This window comes from Puma concolor, chromosome E3, assembly GCF_028749965.1.
Source record: "Puma concolor isolate L17-30 chromosome E3, mPumCon1.1.hap2, whole genome shotgun sequence".
Lineage (NCBI taxonomy): Eukaryota > Metazoa > Chordata > Mammalia > Carnivora > Felidae > Puma > Puma concolor.
Genome location: NC_141682.1, coordinates 7782294 through 7804759, shown reverse-complemented (window position 1 = coordinate 7804759; position 22466 = coordinate 7782294). Strand labels below are relative to the sequence as shown.

Genomic DNA, 22466 nt, shown 5'->3' with positions numbered 1-22466 from the left:
GAGACAAAGCACGAGCGGGGGAGGGGCAGGGAGAGAAGGAGACACAGAATCCGAAGCAGGCTCCATGCTCTGAGCAAGCAGTCAGCACAGAGCCTGATGCGGGGCTCGAACCCACAAACTGTGAGATCATGACCGAGCCAAAGTCGGAGGCTCAACCGACTGAGCCACCCAGGTGCCCCGGGTTTCTTTCTTTTTTTCTTCTCTGGTATTCCCACTGTGCATATATTATGCATTTTATAGTTGTCTCACAATTCTTGGATATGCTGTTCTTTTTTTTTTTTTTTTCATTCTTTGTTCCTTTTGCTTTTCAGCTTTGAAGGTTTCTGTTGAGATATCCTCAAGTGCAGAGATTCTTTCCTTGTCTGTGTTCCATCTACTAATAAGCCCATCAAAGGCATTTTTTTTCATTTCTATTACAGCATTTTTTAAAGTTTATTTATTTATTTTGAGAGAGAGAACAAGCGAACGAGCAGGGGAGGGGCATAGAGGGGGTGGGAAGAGAGAATCCCAAACAGGCTCTGTGCTGTCAACACAGAGCCCGACATGGGGCTTAATTCCATGAACCATGAGATCATTACATGAGCCAAAAACAAGAGTTGGACACTTAACTGACTAAGCCACCCATGTGCCCCTAATTTACCAGGCCATGCTAATGGCCTAGCTTTATTTCCTTCTCTTGTACATAAAGCCTTGTACTGACTAATATCAAATAGAATGGGAAGAATGAACATTAAAAAAATTTTTCTTTTAAAGTTTATTTTTGAGGACAGAGCACAAGCAGGGGAGGGGCAGAGAGAGAGAGGGAGACACAGAATCTGAAGCAGGCTTGAGGCTCTGGGCTGTCACACAGAGCCCAACTCAGGGGTCAAACTCACAAACCATGAGAACATGACCTGAACTGAAGTTGGATGCTTAACTGACTGAGCCACCCAGGCACCCTGGGAAAGATGAACATTTTTATCTTTGTTGTCATTGATTTAAACAGTATCAGGCTCACAGAATCCAATTTGATTTCCCTTACCCCACCCATCATTTCTGTAGCATCCCACTCTATTAAAAACACAATTATGTGACTTAATTTATATTTTCTTATTTTTCTCTCCCATTTTCAGGACTCAACTTTGCCCAGTCCCAAGCCAGCCAAAATTCAGACAAAAAGCCCCAAGGCAAGAGGTAAGCAAGCCAGTTGGGAACAGGTATGTGCTACCATTAAGGCAGGGCAGAAATAGGCAATGGGAAGGGTCTGCAGGTCACAGGATCTTAACTGCCTGTCTCAGCTTTAAAATCTGCAAAAATGGTCAAGGCTCCTACTGTGTCATTAGGGAAGCTGTCCTCTGCCAAGCGAGTACATCTCCTCGCTTCTGTGCACTGATTATAAAATATTAGATTAAAGGTGGAATGAATGTCTTAAATTCTTAGCCAAGAAGGATGGCTTCCTGGAGAAGGCAGTCTATGAGGAAAAATATAAAGAGAAGAAGATCCAGAACAAACAAACAACAACAAGAGAGACAGAGAGAGAGAGAGAGAGAGAGAGAGAGAGAGAGAGAAATATTTGGGGAAAAGGAAGGAACCAAAAAAACTCACTAGATTGAGAATGAGCAGAGGATGTGGGGCACAGACTAACTGTGGGAAGTCTATGGACCCTTGCCGAGCTGTCATTTAGAGAGAAATAAACAAATGTCCTTCATGGTTGTTGGTGGGGGTGATGCAGGCATAGCAGATGGACGAGATGGGATCCTGCAAAGGAAGACAACGAAGAGATCTCTGGGAAATGAATCTGCAGCAACGCCTGTACGCATAATGGGAAGGAAAGAAGGACACAGGAATTCAGAGCCTGACCAGCCAGGTAAGGCTCAAGTCCTGGGAAAAACTATGGGAAATGAGGTTCAAGTCTGTGTCTCCCTTCCCTGGATCGTTTCTTAACTTTATAGCTTTTTGTTACTTTTAAAAAGAACAAGAATTAAGCATCTCAGATGGTAGAGTGCAGTACACACTGTAGAAACGTAATGGTTATTCGTTTGATTTGATCCAAGCACAGGAGAATGGTGAGGAGGGGGGAACAGACATTTATCGAGTATTGCTGTGGGCTGGCTAGATAGACATTTGCTGGCTCCCTTGAATCTTTCAATATCTCTGTGACTGGACATTTGCCATTTTAGAGATAAGGGGATTGAGGCCCAAAGGGTTTATAATTTGCTGAAGACCCATGACAGGCATATGACTAGCATATGGCTAGAATCCAGGTCTTTCTGACTTCAAAGCCCATTTTATTTCTATTGAGAAAGATCATATTTCCTAGAGATATTTTTGTAAATAGGAATGTAGGGGTTTGACTTGTAAAAAGCCAGGACAGATGGCCTAATAGGGCTCTCAGTTTTATCACTTTTTCATCCAGGCCCTAAGAAAAAATTTAAAGCTCCCCAGAGCAAAGCTGCAGGAACCAACTTCCCTGAGGACAAAGAAGCTAGGATGGAGCCAAAGGGCCCGACCCCACCAGCTCATCTTGGGGCTTGTCCCATGGTGGGGAAAGAAGGCTTAAAGTGTCCTCAGGAGGCTGGAAGTGTCCTCCATGACGATGAAGCCTCCAGTGACCTGGACCTGGAGCAACTCCTGGAAGATGTTGGAGAAGAGCCGGAGCAGCTGGAGGAGCCACAGTGTGGAGATGACCCTGGGGAGTTCACCACGACCTTCTTTGAGGAATAGCTGTGTGCTCCTGCCTCACCCGCTTCCACAGGAGCAGCAGAGAGAGCCCCTCAGAGGGTCCCTGAGAAGCTACTAAGTGTGGGGTTTGTTCCTCAGCTACAGGTCAATTGGCTAAAGTCACGGCTCTGCAGTTTATGTGTTAATAAAACAGGTTACTGGCTTAAGTGGTTCTATTCGTCTCTAACCACATGCTTCCCTTGGCTTCTCTCCCCGCCCCCCCCCCCATCCCTGTGGCATGTCCCTGTTTCTGGTGGGAGGCCGGCACAGTATAGGGATCTGGGAAGGCAGTGAGACCCAAGTCCTGGGAGGAGGCCGTCGAGAAGGGCAGGTCTGGGTTCAGACCTGGCTCAGCCACTTACTAGGTGTGTGGCCTTGAGAAAAGCACTAACCATTCTGGGTCTTCTCTTCACACCTCCGGTGAGTGCATCCAGGACTGTATAAGGTTGTTGGTGATGCTTACACGAGTGATGCACTTAACGCGGTACATGTTATGGTAGCAGAAGTAGAATGGTTAGATAAGGGGGCAGAGTCTGGGCTCTGGGCTGGCTGCCAGTGTTTGGTGTCCCCCACCTGGCCTGAAGGCAGTCACTGAACACCAGCACTGGAGGAGGGATCTTGGGTGTGAGCTACTTTTACAGCTCATTTTTGGCTAGAAGGAAAAGACAGAAGATGCCATCAGTTTCTCCTTAGGTGCCTTAAGGCAAATCCTACTAGTACTTTTATTTTTGTGGGCAAGGGCTGGGAAGTTGAAGAGGGAATGGAAGCAGATGGCTCTGTTTCTCTCTGGTCCTTGGTGGCCTTCCACACCCACTGGCTTTTGTCTGTGTCTGGCCAGGGTTATTACTAGAAGCTGTGACCTTCTGTGCAGCTTAGTCGCAGGGAGTCCCCATTCAATCCCGCTCACTGGGCCTTTACTATAGAATACAGGGTCTCCTGCGGGCTCTCCTTGGAAGGGGTGCAGGGAGGGGCTGCCGGTGACGAGCTGGAGAGGGTGAGGGAGGCATAGAGGATGCCACTGTCATCCTGGGCTTCACCCTGGTGAGAATGAAGAAGGGCGTGAGTGGAAGGGGAGCTGTCCCCAACTTAGAGCAGTAACCCCGTAACTGAGTGCCCCACCAACACCACAGTTCCTCTATTCCATCTACCCCACCTTCTCCAAACTTCTTTTTAATTCCTTTAGGCTCTAGTCTGGGCTGCTTACCTTGGGGTCCAGCTTGGGCTCTGTTTTTTGTCCTAGAAAAATTCAAGGTGTGCTCGGGTCAGGTGGCATGTCAGCCAGGGCAGAGAGATGCACGGGGGCCTTGGGGAGTGAGATCATCTGCTAGGTCAAGACCAGGGTCAGGCCAGAGGGATGGGTGGGACAAGGAAAGAGGAGAATGCTGAGGCAGGTGTGTGGGCAGGGGGTGTGTGAGGAAGGGCGAACCAAGGTGGAGAGAGGGGAGTGTCACAGTAAGAATTTACCTGTAATCCCGATGTTCTCATACTTCTCCTCAGTGTTTTGGACCGATTCCCTGTGTGCGAAGGAGAGGGCGGGAAGTGCATTAGAGGCTGGGCAGAAGTGGGTTCAAACCTCTGTGGGAGCTCTGCAACCCCCTGACACTCAGGTGAGCCAAGGTTTGAGGCTCTCAGGAGGCCTGGGAGAAGATTGAGAGGCAGTTTGCCGTGTAGCCAGTAGAGGTCCTGAGACTCCCTTGAAGATAGATCATCCCGGAGAAGTGGCTTTGTTGGAAGAGCCATCAGAAGTGTGGTGATGGTCTTCTGGCCGGTGCCCAGGTGGGAAGGGAGAGAGGGGAGGGAAGGGGCTGAGAGAAAGAATAGAATAGGGAAGATGGGCTGGAGGAAAGGGGAGGATGAAGAAGAGAGCTCTGGAGGGAGGGAAAGAGGGAGAAGGCCTGGTGGTGGAGGAGAGAGAGGTGAGGCTAGAAGCTGAGGAGGGAAGTGGCTCTGAGAAAAGAGGTGCCCACTGGAAGGTGAGGAGGAGAGCTGCTGTCCCCATAAGGACCTTCCTGTTTCCCAAACAGGACAAGCACTCACCCGGCTACGGTTCTGGCTTTAGTCTGCAGACCTGTAGGGGAACAGCAGCATGTCAGGGTGACATCCACAGAAGGCATCTCTCCTCCCTGCCTTCCTGCTCTGTGTGCTCTGAGACCACCCCTAGACAGGTCAGGGCAGCGGAACAGCTCTGTTGGACCCACCTGGGACTCTTGAGTGGCACCTGCTGGCACTCTGAGGCTGCCCAACCCTGTTCCGTGGTTGTCCTCAACACTAAATCAAGAGAATCGCTCTTGCCTGCTCTCTCTCTCTCTCTCTCTCTCTCTCTCTCAGCCTTTCCCTTTGCTTCCTTTCCCCTTCCTTGAATTCCTCACCCATCCCTCCACCTGCTCCTTCCACTGCTGAGCCCTGGCCCACCCACCTCCTCCTCCCCCTCCTTCGGCCCTTATCATAGACTCACAGCTCTCTCATGCCCTGATACACTGGCTTTCCATGTTTCTCTCCCCTCTCCTGAACCTCATGGCTGGAATCTGTGTCTGCGCTGCAGCCAGTTTCTCTCCACCCTCTGCCACTGAAACCTCTGCTGTCCCCCTGCCACCATCTCCGCTCCTGTCCTTCTGAGTCTGTCTACAGCATTTCCCAAGGATCAGCCCCTGGTTCACAGACATCCCCTCCACCACCCAACACTATCCTGGGAGGTCCCATCGACAGGGACAGCCCTCTGAACACATGGGACTCCTATGTCCCCCCAACTCTAGTGACCTCCACTCCACTCAGCCATACCCTGGACTCCTTTTTATCCCTGGGATTGAGAACTCTGAAATATTAAATGCCAGCATCATTTTTATACTACAACTTTCTTTCCTTCCAGCTCTCTTTTACCATCAGCCTGTTTGGTATATCTTTGTTTTGACCCTCTGATAATCCACTTTCTTTTGGGCTGTCCAAGCTCCCTGATGATCCTCTACTCTCTACTCCTGCCCTTTCACTAGCTCCTTGACTGCCTGTGTTCCCCTATCCTTATGCCACACTTAGGTGACACAGCTCTAATTCTGGATGTGGCTGATGGCAGAGAATGCTATTTGCTTACCTGATATCCATTCATTTCTTACTTTTTAAAAAAGATTTTATTTTTAAGTAATCTCTATACCCAACATGGGGCTCAAACTCACAACCCCGAGATCAAGAGGCACATGCTCTAGTGACTGAGCCAACCAGGTGCCCCACCATTCATTTCTTCTTACTTAGTTACAGAACCTTGATTTTATTTGGGGTGGCAGTATGCTGCCCTACTGATAGGTGTGGGACACAGGAGTACATCCTAGCCAGTAAGATTCAAAGGGAAGTTGGAGGTAAGATTTTCAGGAAGCCTCTTTAAAAGGAGGACAGACAGCTGTGGCATAGTCTTTTTTCCCTTCCTTCCTCCTGTTTCCTGTCTGGATTCAAAAATAATGGCTGGAGTCTGAGCAGCCATCTTGGATCATGAGGCAACCTTCAGGATAAAAGCCAGTGGCCAGGACAGTGAGCAGGAAAATAGAAGTCTGAGTGCCTAAGGACAATGGCCTCTGCTATCTGTTTCCTCATCCTTTTATATGAGGGAAAACAATAAACTCAGTCTTATTTAAGCCCTGTTACTTTTGGTCTCTGGTGCCAGCAGGTGAACATAACTCCTAATGAGCAAGTCCCAGAGGCTTCTAACCTGCATGAGGAAAAACATGTGGCGATGTTTTTACACAGTTTATGGCTTCTCATCTGAGTTGAATCCTTAAATACTGTCTTCCATTTCCTCAATGACTATGTCACATTTTTCTTCATCTCTAACCCGCATCCTGACTCTAGAGACAACCACTGTGATTTTTCCTCTGCAGAATTAAAAACAATTCCTATACCTTTGAGTTTATCAATGTTTTTATTCATGGCTTTTATGTTTATGTCATATATAGGGAGCTCATCAACACTCCATGGTTATAAAATAGTCTCACATGCTTTCTTCTGGTGCTAGGTTCTTCCCCCCACATTTAACTCTTTGATTGATCTCCATGGAATTTATTTTGGTGCAAATTATGAGATAATATTATTTTCTCAGATGGCTGCTCAATTGTTCCATCACCATGTATTGAATTACTCATCTTTCCCCATTGATTAGAAATGCCAGATTTTAACCTACTAAATTCCTGAATATATTTTGACCTGTTTTATCCTGCCTATATTCGGGCTTTTCTCTTTTAATACATTGGTTTACCTGTGTATGAATATGACAGCATCGAATCATTTTAGTTATTGCAGCTTAATAATTACAGGTGCTGGGGCGCCTGGGTGGCGCAGTCGGTTAAGCGTCCGACTTCAGCCAGGTCACGATCTCGCGGTCCGTGAGTTCGAGCCCCACGTCAGGCTCTGGGCTGATGGCTTGGAGCCTGGAGCCTGTTTCCGATTCTGTGTCTCCCTCTCTCTGACCCTCCCCCGTTCATGCTCTGTCTCTCTCTGTCCCAAAAATAAATAAAAAACGTTGAAAAAAAATTTTAAAAAAAAATAAAAAAATAATTACAGGTGCTAGTGCTCACATAGTCCTTATTCTGTGCCAGAATCTGTTCTCAGTGAATTACATTTAATTGTCATGACAACCCCCAGGGTGAGTACTATTATTATTCTCATTTTACCGATGAGTAAGTTGAGGCACAGAGTAATACAACCACTGCACCAGAGTTTCCCCAGCCAGGATTTGAGTGCAGGCAGTCTAGATTCTATCCTGCTCACCTCTGTGCTTTAATATCTGATAGGGCTAATCTCCTCTCACTGAAATCTTTCTCTAGAGGAATTTCAAATTAGTATTGGAGGGTGTTGGGGTGTAAATAATTAATGTCTCTAGCTCTGTCCTCTCTTTTAGCTATAAATGCATACATCCAAATTTCTGATGAACCTCTAGGCTCAGATGCCACACAGGTATGTCTAACATGTCCCAAGCTAAAGAATCATTATTCCCCACTCCCCACCCACCCTCCGCCCCCAAACATGGTCTTTGACCTCTTGTATTCTCTAATTTGCTTGGTGGTTTCATCCAAGTTCTTCCCACTCCCTTGCCCCTGCACCAGCCTGATCACCAAATCCTACTGATTTTCTCTCTTGAACTCTTCCAGAGTCTGGCTCTATCCCTCCACCTACACTGCTACTGCCTTAGATTGGCCTGGCCCACCTCTGGCGCCTCCATCCCGGATGTATCCGGATGGAGAACTGCTTCATGTTGCCTCTAGGAGCAGAGGCTCTTGGGTGTGATTTACGAGGTTCTCTTCTCCCATCTCTAGCCTCCTCCACTGCATGGAGCTGCTTAGAGTTCTCTCACTGCTTTCCCGTACCTGCAGGGACAGTGACATCTTCACCACCCTCACCACTTGCCTGGCTAATTCTCTTATACTCTTTGAGACTTTCTGTAGTGTCACTTCCTATGGGAAGTTCTCCATGATTCTTCTCCTCTGTCCTAGACTACCACAGCTCTTTCCAAATGAGGCAGTCACCTCCTTTCCTCTCCCTCTGCCACTGAGTTCCTTGAAAGCAGGACCCACACTTTATTTACACTTGTATCTCCAATTATAAGCCAGACCCTGGAAGATAAGCCCTCAACCAATGCTTGCTGAGCTGAGCCAACTTCCTTTCCCTTCTGCTCTCTCCTTACTCTTCCAAGAGCTGACCCTCCCCTCCCCGTGAATCAAAAGATGAAGATTAGGGGTGCCTGGGTGGCTCAGTCCGTTGAGTGTCCGACTTTGGCTCAGGTCACGATCTTGCAGTCCATGGGTTTGAGCCCCGTGTCGGGCTCTGGGCTGATGGCTCAGAGCCTGGAGCCTGCTTTGGATTCTGTGTCTCCCTCTCTCTCTGCCCCTCCCCCGTTCATGCTTGTCTCTCTCTCTCTCAAAAATAAACAAACATTAAAAAAAAAACAAAAGATGAAGATTGATGATAAATGATTAAGTCAAGAGACAACAACTAGAAAATGATCAGATTTGTGGGGCGGGACTGGTCTGGAGCAATGGTTCTCAAACTGGATCACACATAGACACCACTTGTTGAGATCTTTAAAAATGCAGATTCCCAAGCCCAGACCTCAAGGCCAGCAGGGATCTGCATTTTTAAATGCAGGATGACCTGGGGTTCTGGGAAACATTCAGTTGGGAAACTTGGGGACAAGTTGGAGGCGTAGCCCAGAACCACTTACCTTTGCTTCTCTTCCACCTGAGGAAGACAATCAGTCCCAAAACTGCTATTATGAGCACAACGCCAGCCAGTGCCACACCGACTGCAGCTCCCACACTCAGGGGTGAAGATGCTGAGCTCCCACTGTCCTCTACGACATTGAGGTCAGCTGTGATGGTGGCTGCGGTGGTGGTGCCCTTGGTGGTCGCCTGGGCAGCTGAGAAGACACGAGAATTTAGCAGATTCTCCTCTGGAGGCTTGAGGTATTTGGATGAAACTGTTACATCTCATTCCCTAGTTTGGGGAATATTAAGGGTGGGGAGGAACTCCGAGAAGAAATTAAAAAAATGAATGGAATAGTCAATTCTTTAGAAAAAGTACCAAAACCAGAAAGAAGCCAGCCCTAAGAAAACTCAGAGGAAAAAAATTAATGAAACCTACGTAGGAATAAATTTATTAGGAAACAGGACAACAGAGAGAATAATAAGTGCAGGGAGTGGTTATTTAGGGGAAAAACAAACAACAAAAAACAAGAAAGAAAGAAAACAGACAAGACTCTTGCAAACCTAACAAGAGTTTGTTGAAATCATTTGTGAGTGTATGCTCATTATAGGTTGATAAACTTAAAAAAACTCTGAATTGGATGATTTTCTGAAACAAACAAAAATTTCTGAAAATGGAGTTAAGAAGTAAGACACTTTCACTGATAGGTAAACAAAGAAGTGAGGACTCTTGGGGCACTGGCCTGGCTCAATCAGAAGAGCAGGTGACTCTTGGTCTCTAGGTCATGAATCTGAGCTCCACACTGGGGGTAAAGATTACTAAACAAAGTAAATAAACTTAAAAAAAAAAAACAAAAGAAAATGAGAGCCCTATTAAAAGCTACCTATCATAAAGATTCCAAGCTCAGGAGGCTTTATGGGTAAATTCTTTTTTTTTAAATTTTTTTTAATGTTTATTTTTGAGAGAGACAGACAGACAGACAGGACTGTGAGCAGGGGAAGGGCAGAGAGAGAGGGAGGCACAGAATCCGAAGCAGGCTCCAGGCTCCCAGCTGTCAGCACAGAGCCTGATGTGGGGCTTGAACTCTCGAACCGTGAGATCATGACCTGAGCTGAAGTCAGATGCTTAACCAACTGAGCCACCCAGCTGCCCCTATGGGTAAATTCTAGTGAAAATTTAAAGAACAAATAATTCCCAGATGGATTCTAGAACACAGGGAAATATGGGAAAGAGGCAATTCTAATTCATTTCATAAAATGATAACATAACCCTGATGCTAATTTATCATCTATCTATCTATCTATATTTTTTAATGCAGGTTAAAACAACAAAAGGCTGGGTTTTTTACCGATCTGAGTGGAGGAAAATACCCAGTAATTGAGCAGTGGAAGGATAGGTAGGTACAACCTTTGGGAGTGCATTTGTAAAGTGTAACATACCCAGGTGTGCCCTTTGACCCAGTGCTTTCAATGCTAGAAATTTATCCTGTGGAAATGCTGGGCAAGTGTCCAAAGGCCTGTATTTAGTGGTGTTCCTTTGTTCCTTGCAGCTTTGTGATGTCCCAACAAGCTAAACATCTTTATTTATTTATTTTTTTTACTTGTTTTATTTTTTATTTTTAAAAACTTACATCCAAATTAGTTAGCATATAGTGCAACGATTTCCGGAGTAGATTCCTTAGTGCCCCTTACCCATTTAGCCCATCCCCCCTCCCACAACCCCTCCGGTAACCCTCAGTTTGTTCTCCATATTTATGAGTCTCTTCTGTTTTGTCCCCCTCCCTGTTTTTATATTATTTTTATTTCCCTTCCCTTATGTTCATCTGTTTTGTCTCTTAAAGTCCTCATATGAGTGAAGTCATATGATTTTTGTCTTTCTCTGACTAATTTCACTTAGCATAATACCCTCCAGTTCCATCCACGTAGTTGCAAATGGCAAGATTTCATTCTTTTTGATTGCTGAGTGATACTCCATTGTATATGACATTTTCTTTATCCATTCATCCATCGATGGACATTTGGGCCCTTTCCATACTTTGGCTATTGTTGATAGTGCTGCTATAAACATGGGGGTGCATGTGTCCCTTCGAAACAGCACACCTGTGTCCAGTGGATAAATGCCTAGTAGTGCAATTGCTGGGTCCTAGGGTAGTTCTATTTTTAGTTTTTTGAGGAACCTCCATACTGTTTTCCAGAGTGGCTGCACCAGCTTGCATTCCTACTAAACATCTTTAAATAGGACACTGAGTAAGTAGATACATGGTGATACATTATGGCATGGAGACAGTCTGTGGCCTTTGTGTGTGTGTGTGTGTGTGTGTGTGTGTGTGTGTGTGTGTGTTCATTTTTGGGTGAGAATGCAAGCAGGGAGTGCAGGGAGAAGGGGACAGAGTATCTGAAGCGGGCTCTGAGCTGATAGCAGCGACCCCAATGTGGGGCCTGAACCCAGGAATCAAACCATGAGATCATGACCTGAGCTGAAATCAAGAGCCAGACACTTAACTGACTGAGCCACTCTTGCACCTCCCTGCAGCCTTTAGTGTATGTGCTGCCGAAGCGAGCACTCCCTGCAGCCTTTAAAAAAAGAAAAAAAGCATAACTGTACATGTACTGAACTGGAAAGATAGTGGAATAAAAATAAGTTGTACAGCAGAATAGTAATGTGGTTTGATTCTATTTGTGTTATGTATCTATATCTGTATCTATATCTGTGAGAGAGGACATTTCCGCAGAAAGAAGTACTGGCTGGAGAGATAAAGTGCAGAGGGAGGAATAGACTTTTCTCATTTGACTCCCTTCTGTATTGTTTGAACATTTTTAAAAAGGCAGTATAAGTATTACCAGTACCTTTACTATTTTCAAAATTTAATGTTTATCAAAGTTATATAGGCACGTAAGTTAAAAAGTCCACACATTCCATAGTATATAAAGACAGCAGCCCCTGCATAAGCCTCTCACTCCCTTCCCACTCTACAGAGTCAACTGTTTTAGCACCTTTTAGTGCTAAAACCTTTTAGCTGTTTCTTTCGGCATTAACCTTGTATTTCTAAATCACAAGCATACACTGTTGTTGCTTGAATGGTTGGAAGTATTGTTGATTTACTTCCTACCATTGAAATCAAGGATTTAGAACTCTCACACCCCTGTTTTCTCCCTTTTACTGGACAGTCCAGCATTCAATGTCCTTTTCATGAGATGGGGTCTTCACTTGGCTTTTGGGACACCATTCTCTTGTGGCTCTTTTCCTGCCTCTCTAGCAGCTGCTTGTTGATTCCTCCTTTTCCCAACCTATAACAGTCCTAGGACCCCCTCTCTATCTACACACACTTCCCAGATAATTTATCCAGTCCCATGGCATCAACTATCAGCGACAAACTGATCCCACCCAAATTTACATATCCAGTCATCTCTTCCCTGGCTCTCCTGAATCCTGTATCTCACTACCTACTTACACCTCTGTTTATCTTGTAATGTCTCAAATTACAGAACTCTTGATTTCCTCCCAAACCTGTTCCTACCGCATGTCCCCCTCTCAGTAAATGGCAATGCCATCCTGTAAGAAGCTCAGGCCAAAAGCCTCAGAGTCACCCTTGCTTCTTCTCTCTTTCTTACCCCCCACATCCCATCATCTGCAAATCCTGTCTGCTCAGTCTTCAAAATATAACCAGCATCTCACCTGCCCTTGTTGTCACCCTATTTCAGGCACATCACCTCTCACTGGTGTCCCTGCTTGTGACCTTGCTCATCTTTACAGTCTTATTCTCTATACAACATCTGGAGGGACACTTGTACAATGCACATCAGCACAGCAGGAAACCCTCACTAGACTCATTACACTGAGTAAAAGTTCTTTTCTTTGCTTTCAAAGCCACACTGGACTGGCCCCCCCACTGCCTGTTCTGATCTCACCTGCTGCCACCATCAGCCTCTTTATCTGATTCAGCCACACACTTGTCCCACCTCATGGCCTCTGCCCTTGCTGATCCCTCTTGACTGGAACATTCTTCTCCAGACCTCTCCCTGACTTCCTACAGATTTGTGCCTAGGCTGGATTTTTCTGCTGGCCTCTCTTAGATCCACTCCCCAGCTCCTCTCCACTTGCTTTGTGCCTTTGGAGGCTGGTCTTGGTAGACTCAATCCATGGGCTCTCTCACCAGCTGGTTCCTAGTGAGTAGCCAGTCAGAGTCATCATCCAGAGATGGAAGGAGAGAAGAGGGCAGATCTTGGCATAGCCCTTGGTCCCCTGTCTGACAGGTCTTATATTAGGGTTTTCAGAGACACAGAACCAATGGGATATAGAAACAGATGTGGAGTTTTGAGGTGTTGGTTCATGTGATTATGATAGCTGAGAAGCCAGAGTTTGCTATCTCTAAACAAAAGGCCCAGGAAAGCTAGTGATGTAGTTCTAGACCCAGACCTGTGGGTCTGAGAACCAGAGGGACCAGTGAGATTCCAAAGTCCCAAGAACCAAGAGCTCCAAAGTCTGAGAGCAGGAGAAGTGGAGATCCCTGCCCATCCTCTACTTTTTTGTTCCTTTAGTTCTCTCAAGGGTTTGGATGATGCCCACCCACTGCTAGACTCTTCTGGAAATACCATTACAGACTATCCAGAAAGAATGTCTTATTAGATCTCTGAGCATCCTGTAAGCTCACTCAAAACTAACCATCCCAGATATGTTGACTCTATCTCCCCAGAGGCTACAGCTCATCTCTGGGTCCCCCTTCTTCCTACTCTGTTCCTCAGTCCTGGGGATGGTCTCAGGGGTCTCCCATCCCTGACTGGTTTCCCCATCCTGTGCCCTACTCTAAACTCTCCCCAGTCATCCTGTTTGAGCGGCTGCTTCCTGCCAGGACTCTGAATAATGTTCCCAGAGCCTTTGATGTTCCGTCTGAATAGAGTAGCACCCTTAGCAACCTTTATCCCTCAGATTCTGCTCCAGTTCCCTCCTTTTCTCTTTTCACCACCACTGTACGTGCAGAATTAATTTGTTGGCTTTCCCTTGAGTCTTCTTGCTCATCCACACTTATGTACAAATAAAATTGTTGTACACATGATTTGCTCTTTTTTTTTTTTTTTTTTGCTGCTGTTTCCCCAGTGTCCAGATTAGCACTCGACACATAGTAGGTATTCAGTCAATATTTGTTGAACGAATGCATGAGATAATTTTCTCTTAGAATTTCAAGCCATTCAACCATTGTTTTCCAGCTTCCTCTGTTACTATGGAGACCGCCAAAGCCATTGTGATTCTTGAATCTCCTGCAGCCTGTTTCTTTCCTCCTTGGAAATTTGTTGGATTTTCTTTCTTTTTATCCCTGACGTTTTGAAATTTCATGTTGTAGTGTCCTGAAGTAGGTCTTTTTATTTGTAACCATTTTTCTGGGCTTCTTTGTTCTGGAACATTTCTAGAGTTATCTAGGATATTTTCTTCCCATGGCCTTATCTCTTCTCTGTGTCTGGAACTCCTGTTATTCAGAGGCTGGAGCTCTTGGGCCAATCCTCAGTTTTTCTTATCTTATAGTTTCTGTATGACTTTACTATGGCAAATGGAAGAAATGACTACAAACTGGGTGACTTAAAACAATAAAAGTTTAGTTTCTCACAGTTCTGGAGGCCAGAGGTCAGTGAGCAAGGTGTCACGGGCCGCAAAACCTCAGGAGGCTCTGGGGGAGAGTCTGTTGCCTACTTCCTCCAGTTTCTCGAGGCTGCACCACTGAGTCTCTGCTCTGTGACCATATTGCCTTCTGTGATAGGTTCCCTCCACCTCCCTCTTAGAAGGAGGCTCCTGTTTGCATGTAGGGCCCATCCAGCTAATCCCAGGTTTCTTCACCTCAGAAGTCTTAGCTAAATCGTATCCCTTACCATGGAAGGTAATAATCATTAGTTTTGGGGACTGGGATATGAACATGTCTTTGTGGGGGCCACTATCCAACCCACCAGTTCCCAAATCCGTGACTCTTTGTCTACCTTCTGCGAGATTTCCGTCAAGTTTTTCTTGCAACTCTTTAACAGAGTTTTCTATATTTGCCGTTATATCTTAAATTCTCAAGAGCTCCTTGTTTGTTTGGAAAGCTCCCTCTGTTATACAGGCTTGCACTCTCTTAACTTTCTGAGGATGGTAGTTATCTGAGTTTCATTCTTCCTCCATTATTTTGATTTTTTCCAGGAACCCCCTCCCCCCTCTCCCCACTGCATTGGTTTTGCTGTGTATTTCATGGGGGAAGGATTCCTTAAGTGTTGAATGCAATCATATTTTTAAAAAAATCGTTTTTAACATTTATTCATTTTTGAGAGACGAGAGCATGAGTGGGGGAGGGGCAGAGAGAGAGAGAGAGGGAGACACAGAATCTGAACCAGGCTCCAGGCTCTGAGCTGTCAGCACAGAGCCTGACATAGGACTTGAACTCACGGACAGCAAGATTATGACCTGAACTGAAGTTGGACGCTTAACTGAATGAGCTACCCAGGCACCCCTGAATGTAATCATATTTTTAAATGGCATCTCTAGCCTCAGGCATTCCAGGCACAGCAGAGGCAAGTTGTCAATCATCAGGACTGGGGGATTCCATGCCAGGCCAAGACCCCATCTTGCTGCCTTGGTTGCCAGTGTGTTGCCATGCTTGGTTGCCACGCTGATTGGTAGCTGTGTATGTGGTCTGGGAGAAAGTGCTTGTTAGCTAGTGGGCTGTAGGATCTGTTAGGCTTCCTGAATCCTTTCTGAGCCCATCAGATAGATTTCCTAGAGAAAAATCTCCTGATTTCTTGCCATGGTAGGGTAGGGGATACCAGCTGGGCTATCCTGAGTCCTAGGAGGCATCTAAGGGGGTAAGGCATTTAGGATCTCATCAGTTCACCAAGTCTCCAGTTTTAAAGACTGAACTCTTGCCCCCAGGTATGCCTAGGGTACTGACCCCAGAGTCCCTCTGCTCCATTCTTTCTAGAAAGCAAATCTCCAGTCTCTGCTGGGTGGGGAGGGCGTGTAGAAGTTTCCCTGCTTCTTTTTATTGTTTTAAAACTTTTTAAATGTTTATTTATTTTTGAGAGAGAGAGAGAGACAGAGTGTGAGTGGGGAGGTGCAGAGAGAGAGGGAGACACAGAATCTGAAGTAGGTTGCTGACAGTGCAGAGCCTGACCTGGAGCTCGAACTCTCAAACTGCGAAATCATGACCTGAGCTGAAATCAACTGCTTAACCTACTGAGGCAACCAGCCGCCCCTCCCTGCTTCTTAAATACATTATCACCTAGTCCTCCACCTTTCCAACCCCCTTTTACTCCCACTGTCAGGGGTTCTGGGGTGGCTCTTCCTAAACCGTTGAGGGGTTTTGCAGTGTAAGAATTGCCTTTCTTTTGGCGCTCCCCACTGCCAGATTATGGCTTAGCTCCCCTGGTCTCCTAAGAAGATACATTAGTCTATGTCTTTCCAGCTTCCCAAATATTGTTTTCCACCACATAGCTCACATATTTTTTTGTCCCTGTGGATTTTTGTCTTAAAATATTCTCTTTGGGGGGCACCTGGGTGGCTCAGTCGGTTAAGCATCCAACTCTTGATTTTGGTTGAGGTCATGATTTCATAGTTGGTGAGATTGAGCCCTGTGTTGGGCTCCATGCTATCAGCATGCTTGGGATTTTCTCTGTCCATTTCTGCCCCTCCCATGCTCTCTCTCTCAAAATAAATCAATGAACTTAAAAAAATTATCTCTGCTGTCATTTTAGTAGGGTTTGGTAGGGAGAGGATGTAAACATGCATATAACCCACCGTCTTGGCCAGAATTTGTGCAATATTTTATAGTGAAAATTTAAAAAGATGAATATTCAGAAATAATGTTGCATATTAATAATAAAAATAAAAGATTTAAAGGAAAGCAATATCTCTTGTGAGATGTTGACATGGTCTTTAGAAGAACACACCCAAGGTTATTGAGGGCTATAAAACAAGGAACCATTTCTGGGTGGAAGATTGTATATTGCACTGACTTCTGTTTTCATCAATTGCTTTCTAGATTTAATGCAATTCCAATGTAAGTGCTACCGATAGGTGTTTTCCTCAGAACCGGGCAAACTTATTCCAACATTTATGTGAAACAATAGGCCAAAACAATAATAAAGTTTTTGAGGAAGTAATGTGGTTCTGATGGAAATAGTCTTGTCAGCCACTGAAACATGACCAAGTTATAATCACTAAAACAGAGTGGTAGTGATACAAGAAAAGACAGAACAGTGAAATGGAGATGACAGACCAGAAAGGATGCTATTCTACAAAAAGCCCGGCCTAGGAATCAATGGAGAAGAGAAAAATTATCCCATAAATGGGGTTGGGACAATTGATTCGTTTCTTGGTATGAAGATCAGTTTAATTCTTCACCTCATACCATATATCAAAATAAATTCTCACTATATTAATGTGTTTTATTGTGAAGTCATATAAAAAATCAGAATAAATTAGGGGCACCTGGGTGGCTCAGTTGGTTAAGCATCCTACTTTGGTTCAGGTCATGATCGCAAGGTTCCAGAGTTCAAGCCCAGCATCAGGCTGTGTGCTGACAACTCAGAGACTGGAGCCTGCTTTGGATTCTGTGCCTCCCTCTCTCTCTGCCCTTCCATCCCTCTGTGTCTCTCTCTCTTAAAAATAAATAAACATTTAAAAAATTAAAAATAAATTAATAATTTAAAAAATCAGAAGAAATTAAAATCTTTTCAGCCCCTAGGGGATATAGGATTTTTTGGCTAAGAAATAAAAGAGAAAATTATAAAGGAGAATACAATGAGATTTGCCTACAAAAGGAAAACATCTATATATAGAAAACATTGTTAAACTAGCCACAAACTTATCAGTTCTATTTGCTGCAAATATTCCTTTAGGGTGATGTCTTTGCATGGTGGCACCTCACTTGGATTAAAAAAACGTTTCTTTTTATTACTTTCCTGTATTTTTAAAAAATATGAGTATAGATATCCAATTAATTGTATTAATTGAAAAATTAATTTACTGATGAAAAACTCATAGTAAATGTGACTGAACTGAGAAATGAGGAAAGTTGGAGGATCAGGGAAGGAGGAAGAGGGGTCTGGGGAGAGCGAAAACCTCTCAAAAAAGGCCATTTAAGGCAATATGGAGGAGGTGCCAGAAATAGAAATCCAACGCTGTCTTGCTAAATTCAGGTTGTGAGCCACTTTCTATTTGCTCTTAAACCAGCACGATGGCCAGATGGGACAGTGGTTTACCAAGGGTGGGGGCACGGAGAGTGTCCTTCCACGCAGGAGCAGTGATACGTTGTTAGAATTGTCAGTGCAAGTGATTATAAAGAGCAGACCTGGGGTTTTTAGTTTTTAAGGAATTTTCTACAGATAATATTCTACAGACAGTGCATCCCCTAGTGCCTGCTCCTGGGAAGGGCTCCCTCCCCAACCGCTCTGGAGACCGACAAACCTAGGTTCAAGTTTCCAAGGCCTGCTGGGTAACATGGGAAGATCTGCTGCTGTAACACATCCCGTTCCTGGGTTCAAATAGGTGAAGACAACAATAGGATCAGGTCAGCTGTGAAGCTGAGCAGCTACTAGGTTAAGAGTGGAGGCTCGGGGGTGAAACGGGGTTCAAGTCCTGCCTACGCCATGAGTGTGGCTCTGGGCAGGCGTTTAGGCTCTTTGAGCCTCAGTTTCCCTATCTGTAACAGGAAGATAAGAGCAGTGCCTACTGTTACTGTGGGGTCGCGGGGAAGGTTGTTAACCAGGGTGACGTACACCTAGTTGTTCAACCTGACACAGTGCATGGTAAGCGGCAGCCGCCATATTTCTGCTGTAGATGGCATGTCTCAAAGGCCAGGATGGAGGAGCAAGATCTGAGTGGACAGTGGGGATGGTGCAGGCAGAGGTGGGGACCAGGGGTGGGGGGAGGCAAGGAGGGTAAAGAGGATGGAGGCAGGGGAAGAGGGGGGTGGGAAAAGAGAGGAGGGAAGGGGCTGGGGCAGGGAGCATCGTGGGCCAGGTTCCGAGGAGCAGAGCAGGAGAAGGACGCAGGGGGGACTGGGAAAAGAGGTAATGGGGCGTGGCCAGGGGACAGGGGTCTTGGGTCATGATTGGGTACCTGCTGTGTGTGCTGGGTTGAGCCCGCGACTGTGGGGAGACACAAGACTGGGGGCTGGCAGGGGCTACTCACAGGGACACAGGACAAAGGGAAGGCAGACCAAGCCCTGAAGAAGTCAAGTCCACCTGGACAGCGTGGGGTGAGGGGAGGGAGGCAAGACTGGAGGCCCAGCTTGAAGCAAGAAGGGAGGATTCCTGGGCAGCCTGGAAGGTGCTGAGGCTGGGGGAGCGGGGTGGGGACTGGCTCCGGAGGGGGCAGTGAGGGGGATGGGCAAGGAAGGCAGCCCAGGTTTGGGGAGATCCAGGAGAAAGAGTAAAGTTGGCAGAGGCCTGGGGAGGGGAGAGGGGTGGGGAGAGGAGTTTGAGAGAAGGGGTAAGCAGGAAGATTGGGGCCTGGGCCAGGCCTGGGGGATGAGGGCACCATGCAGGGTGGGTGTGGTGGCTGCCGGGCAGCTGGACTCACCTTCGGTAATGGTGAGTTTGGTCCCTGGGATGGACTGCCACACCTGTTTGCCGTCTCTTAGCGTTTCCACTCGGACCCGGCAAAAGTACCTATTCTCATCTTCTTTCCGCAGGTTCCGTATACACAGGGTGCCAGAGTTCTGACCCTCTCTCAAGTCCAGGGAGATCCGGTTCTTGTAATCCTTATGGATAAAACGCTGGGTACTGTTGTAGATGAACTCTCCATGGAAGTCTCTCCGTCTGACAGCTATACTCAGTCTGGGATCCTTGGCTAACTCCCAGCAGTGGAAGTAGGAGAAAGAGATGCAGGTGGAACCACCCTCGGGGGCTGAGAGAGACGCTGGTTGGTTGATCCCAAAGTCAATGTTTGGACTGCATTCTTTTGAGCTGCCTGGAGGAGAGAGAGGAGAGACTTTGAGCCACTGGGAGAGATGAGGACGATAACCCCAGACCTTCTGGCACCCTCACTCACAGAGCACACCAAGTGTGACAGATGGCAGGACTGGCCCTCTGGCCTGGGTGTCCCCCTTGCCGGGCTTGGGGTAGGGAGGAGGGTGAAGGGTTGGGGAGGACCTGGCACCATGGGACCAGCCCGCTGGAGCTGGGAGGCCTGGCCGGCTACCCCAGCAGACCCCTTCTCCAGCTGCCCAGCCACAGCCCTTCCTGGGGACTCCTGGCCCTCGGGGCAGAGCCAGGGTGTCCTGGACACTCACCAGCCTGCAGAGATGCCGGCAGCAGCAGCAGGGACAGCAGCAGGGATGGACCCATGGTCTCACTCTCCTCCCAGGAGAGGAGAAGCCAAGCAGCTCTGTCAAGGCCAGAGGGCAGGCCCTACAGAGGTGCCTCCTCGGGGAGTCCAGAGGAACGTGGAAAGCGTGGATCAGGTTCCTTCGGAAGAGCAAGGGAGGGTGAGCTTCCCCAAACTCGCGGGCCCCCGGAGTACCCAGCACTTCCTTTATCAATCTGGTTTCTTCTTTTTCTACATTGCAAAAGCGCCTCCCTTGTGGTCAGTGCACAGAGAGCCGTGAGAAAGGCCCCCAACTTCTTTCTTCACATGGAGGGCCATAGTTCATGGCCTTTCTTCACATGGCCATGGTTCATGGTTCTTTCTTCACATGGCCACCCCACACCTTGGCCATCTGTGGCCTCGCCTCTTCCATCTCAGCTCCTGGCCACCTCTCCTCAGGAGTCAGTCTCTGTCTCTCCAGCTCTCCTTCTCACTGGCTCTCGGCATCTCCTGGCCTCTTTCTGTCGTCCAGGTGAAGGGGCTGCAGCAGGACCAGTTTGGCTCTTCCAGCCAGAGGACAGGCAGCCATGAGTCTCTGCCCACCTAATGCCTCCCCAGAGGAAGGAGGAGGGACCCACTGGTGATCAAATGGCCTCGACCCCAGCACCAGGCACCAAGGACACCCAACTTGCACCTGGCTGCTCTCCCTCCCAGCAGAGGCTCCCCTGCCCAGGACCCAGGCCTACCAGGCTCCTTCCCTCCCCTGGTCAGCTCCTTTTGTGCAGTCTCACACCATCCCTGGGGTTAAGAGGTGAGGGTGGGCCTTCTGGAGCCCATGCCTCGACCCACAGGAGGCAAGACTTGATCAGCAGGCCCCTCTGTCCTCCACTCCACAGATGAGGAGACCAAGGGCTCAGAGAAGCCCTGCCTCAGGTCATGTGACCCTTGAGGCAGGTCCAGGACTCAAACTCCAGTCTCACTGAGTCCACAGAGCCTTCTGCTCCTTCTGGATGCTCCCACCAAGTTGCACCACACAACCTTGGGCCTTGGCTCCCTTCTGGGGGGTAAGCCCCAGGAGGCTGTATTTTTATAATGCTCCTTAGGTCATTCCCTCCACAGCTGTGAGAGCCCTGGTTAATTGGGAGCCTTCCTTGAGCAGGGGGGGAAATAAGGCCCAGAACAGTAATGAGTCACCCTCCGGACGGTCCCTGGACCGTCTCCAATCGAGGGCACTGCCAGCCTGTGACTGCTAGTGGGTGGGGACGAGATACTGGGGCTGAGACCATTGGTGACTCTCTGTGCTGGTTTTAGGAGGCTCAGCTCCCTCCCTCCCCAGAATGAGGTTGGCATTGGCTTACTCAGTAGATGGTGGGGATTGGAGAACATGATTTCATCACAGGAAGTGGCCCCATCTTCTGGAGGCCGAAGCAAGAAGACCAGCTTCCTTTCTCAGTTGCTTCCTCAGTCCTAATTTTCCCCCACGCTTCTCCCAGGGCCTTCCAGGCAGCCCCTGCCCTGTCCCTGTGTCTGCATTTCTTGTACTTCCTCCTAGGCCCCAGGAGACAGGTTCTGCATTTTCATGGAATCCCCTTCTCTGAGCCAGGCCCTAAATTTGCCTCATTTTCAGCCCTACAACATTGGGTGGTGGATTTGTTGTTTTTCTATTTTCACCATCAGGAAACTGAGGCACCATCAGGAAGCAGCCTTAATGTCATGGAGTCCACTGGGCTGTGAAAGACATTTGGGTGAATGGTGACAGCTGGAAAGGTGGACAGAAGAGAGGACAAGGGACCGACTGCCTTTTTGGCAGTTCCTCTAGAGGGTGGCCTGCCCTGTCTGAGGGGTGACACCTGAATTTTATCCCCACCTTACCTCCCTGGCTGTGGAACCTGGCTGGACAGTCTCTTCTTTGCCAGGTCACCCAAGGAGGGGGCTGGACCCCACTAGGGGGTGCCCCAGCCCCTTCTGTTGGGCAGCGTGGCATGTTTACTCAACAGGCTCTGGGTCACTTTGGCAGAGTACCTGTCGCCCGGGTGCCTCAGGCCCTGCCTCTCCCATATACGATTTCCCTAGATGCAAGCTGCACATTCCATGCCATGTTCAAGCCCCTGGCCCCAGTGGGATCCCTATGAGACTTGAAATTAGGAGACATGATTTCTGCTCACAGATGGTGTGTGGTCTTTGTGTTTGTTCATCCTCCCTTGTCCTGGTAGCATGAGAGGGCCCTGTAATCAGCATTGAGCTGTGGCTCTACTCACAGAGGGGCTTCTGGAAGGAGGAGGGCCTGGTGTTTTGTGATTCCCTGATGGGCAGAGCCTAAA

The 22466-nt window shown here is 47.4% G+C and overlaps 2 protein-coding genes across 16 annotated transcripts in view; one reads left to right on the top strand and one right to left on the bottom strand.

Annotated features, from left to right (window-relative positions):
* ZCWPW1 (zinc finger CW-type and PWWP domain containing 1) overlaps positions 1–2867 on the top strand; it is a 32800-nt gene extending 29933 nt beyond the window's left edge. For 7 of the 13 annotated variants that reach the window (XM_086691821.1, XM_086691811.1, XM_086691809.1 and 4 more), the window contains 3 exons: positions 1121–1173; positions 1712–1846; positions 2375–2867. In XM_086691821.1, coding sequence (XP_086547947.1) covers positions 1121–1173; positions 1712–1846; positions 2375–2703 — 517 coding nt within the window. In that variant the 3' untranslated portion in view covers positions 2704–2867. Of the gene's footprint in view, positions 1–1112; positions 1174–1711; positions 1847–2374 lie in introns of all 13 variants that reach the window. The other 6 variants (XM_025923388.2, XM_086691818.1, XM_086691816.1 and 3 more) reach the window with 4 other exon arrangements.
* A 511-nt stretch (positions 2868–3378) lies between these two features.
* PILRA (paired immunoglobin like type 2 receptor alpha) lies at positions 3379–21337 on the bottom strand. Of its 3 annotated transcripts, XM_025923389.2 has the most exons (7): positions 20132–21301; positions 19420–19809; positions 8900–9094; positions 4738–4768; positions 4165–4214; positions 3905–3936; positions 3379–3738 (listed from the first exon to the last, which is right to left on the bottom strand). In XM_025923389.2, exons 1-7 carry the CDS (start codon positions 20184–20186, stop codon positions 3604–3606), a joined length of 888 nt encoding a protein of 295 aa, XP_025779174.1. In that variant the 5' UTR covers positions 20187–21301; the 3' UTR covers positions 3379–3603. The 3 variants fall into 3 exon arrangements, with proteins under 3 accessions (XP_025779174.1, XP_025779176.1, XP_025779175.1); XM_025923391.2 differs by lacking the exon at positions 3905–3936 and having other exon boundaries at positions 3607–3738; positions 20132–21328; XM_025923390.2 differs by lacking the exons at positions 3379–3738; positions 3905–3936 and adding an exon at positions 3944–4021 and having other exon boundaries at positions 20132–21337.
* Between the last annotated feature and the right edge of the window lie 1129 nt (positions 21338–22466).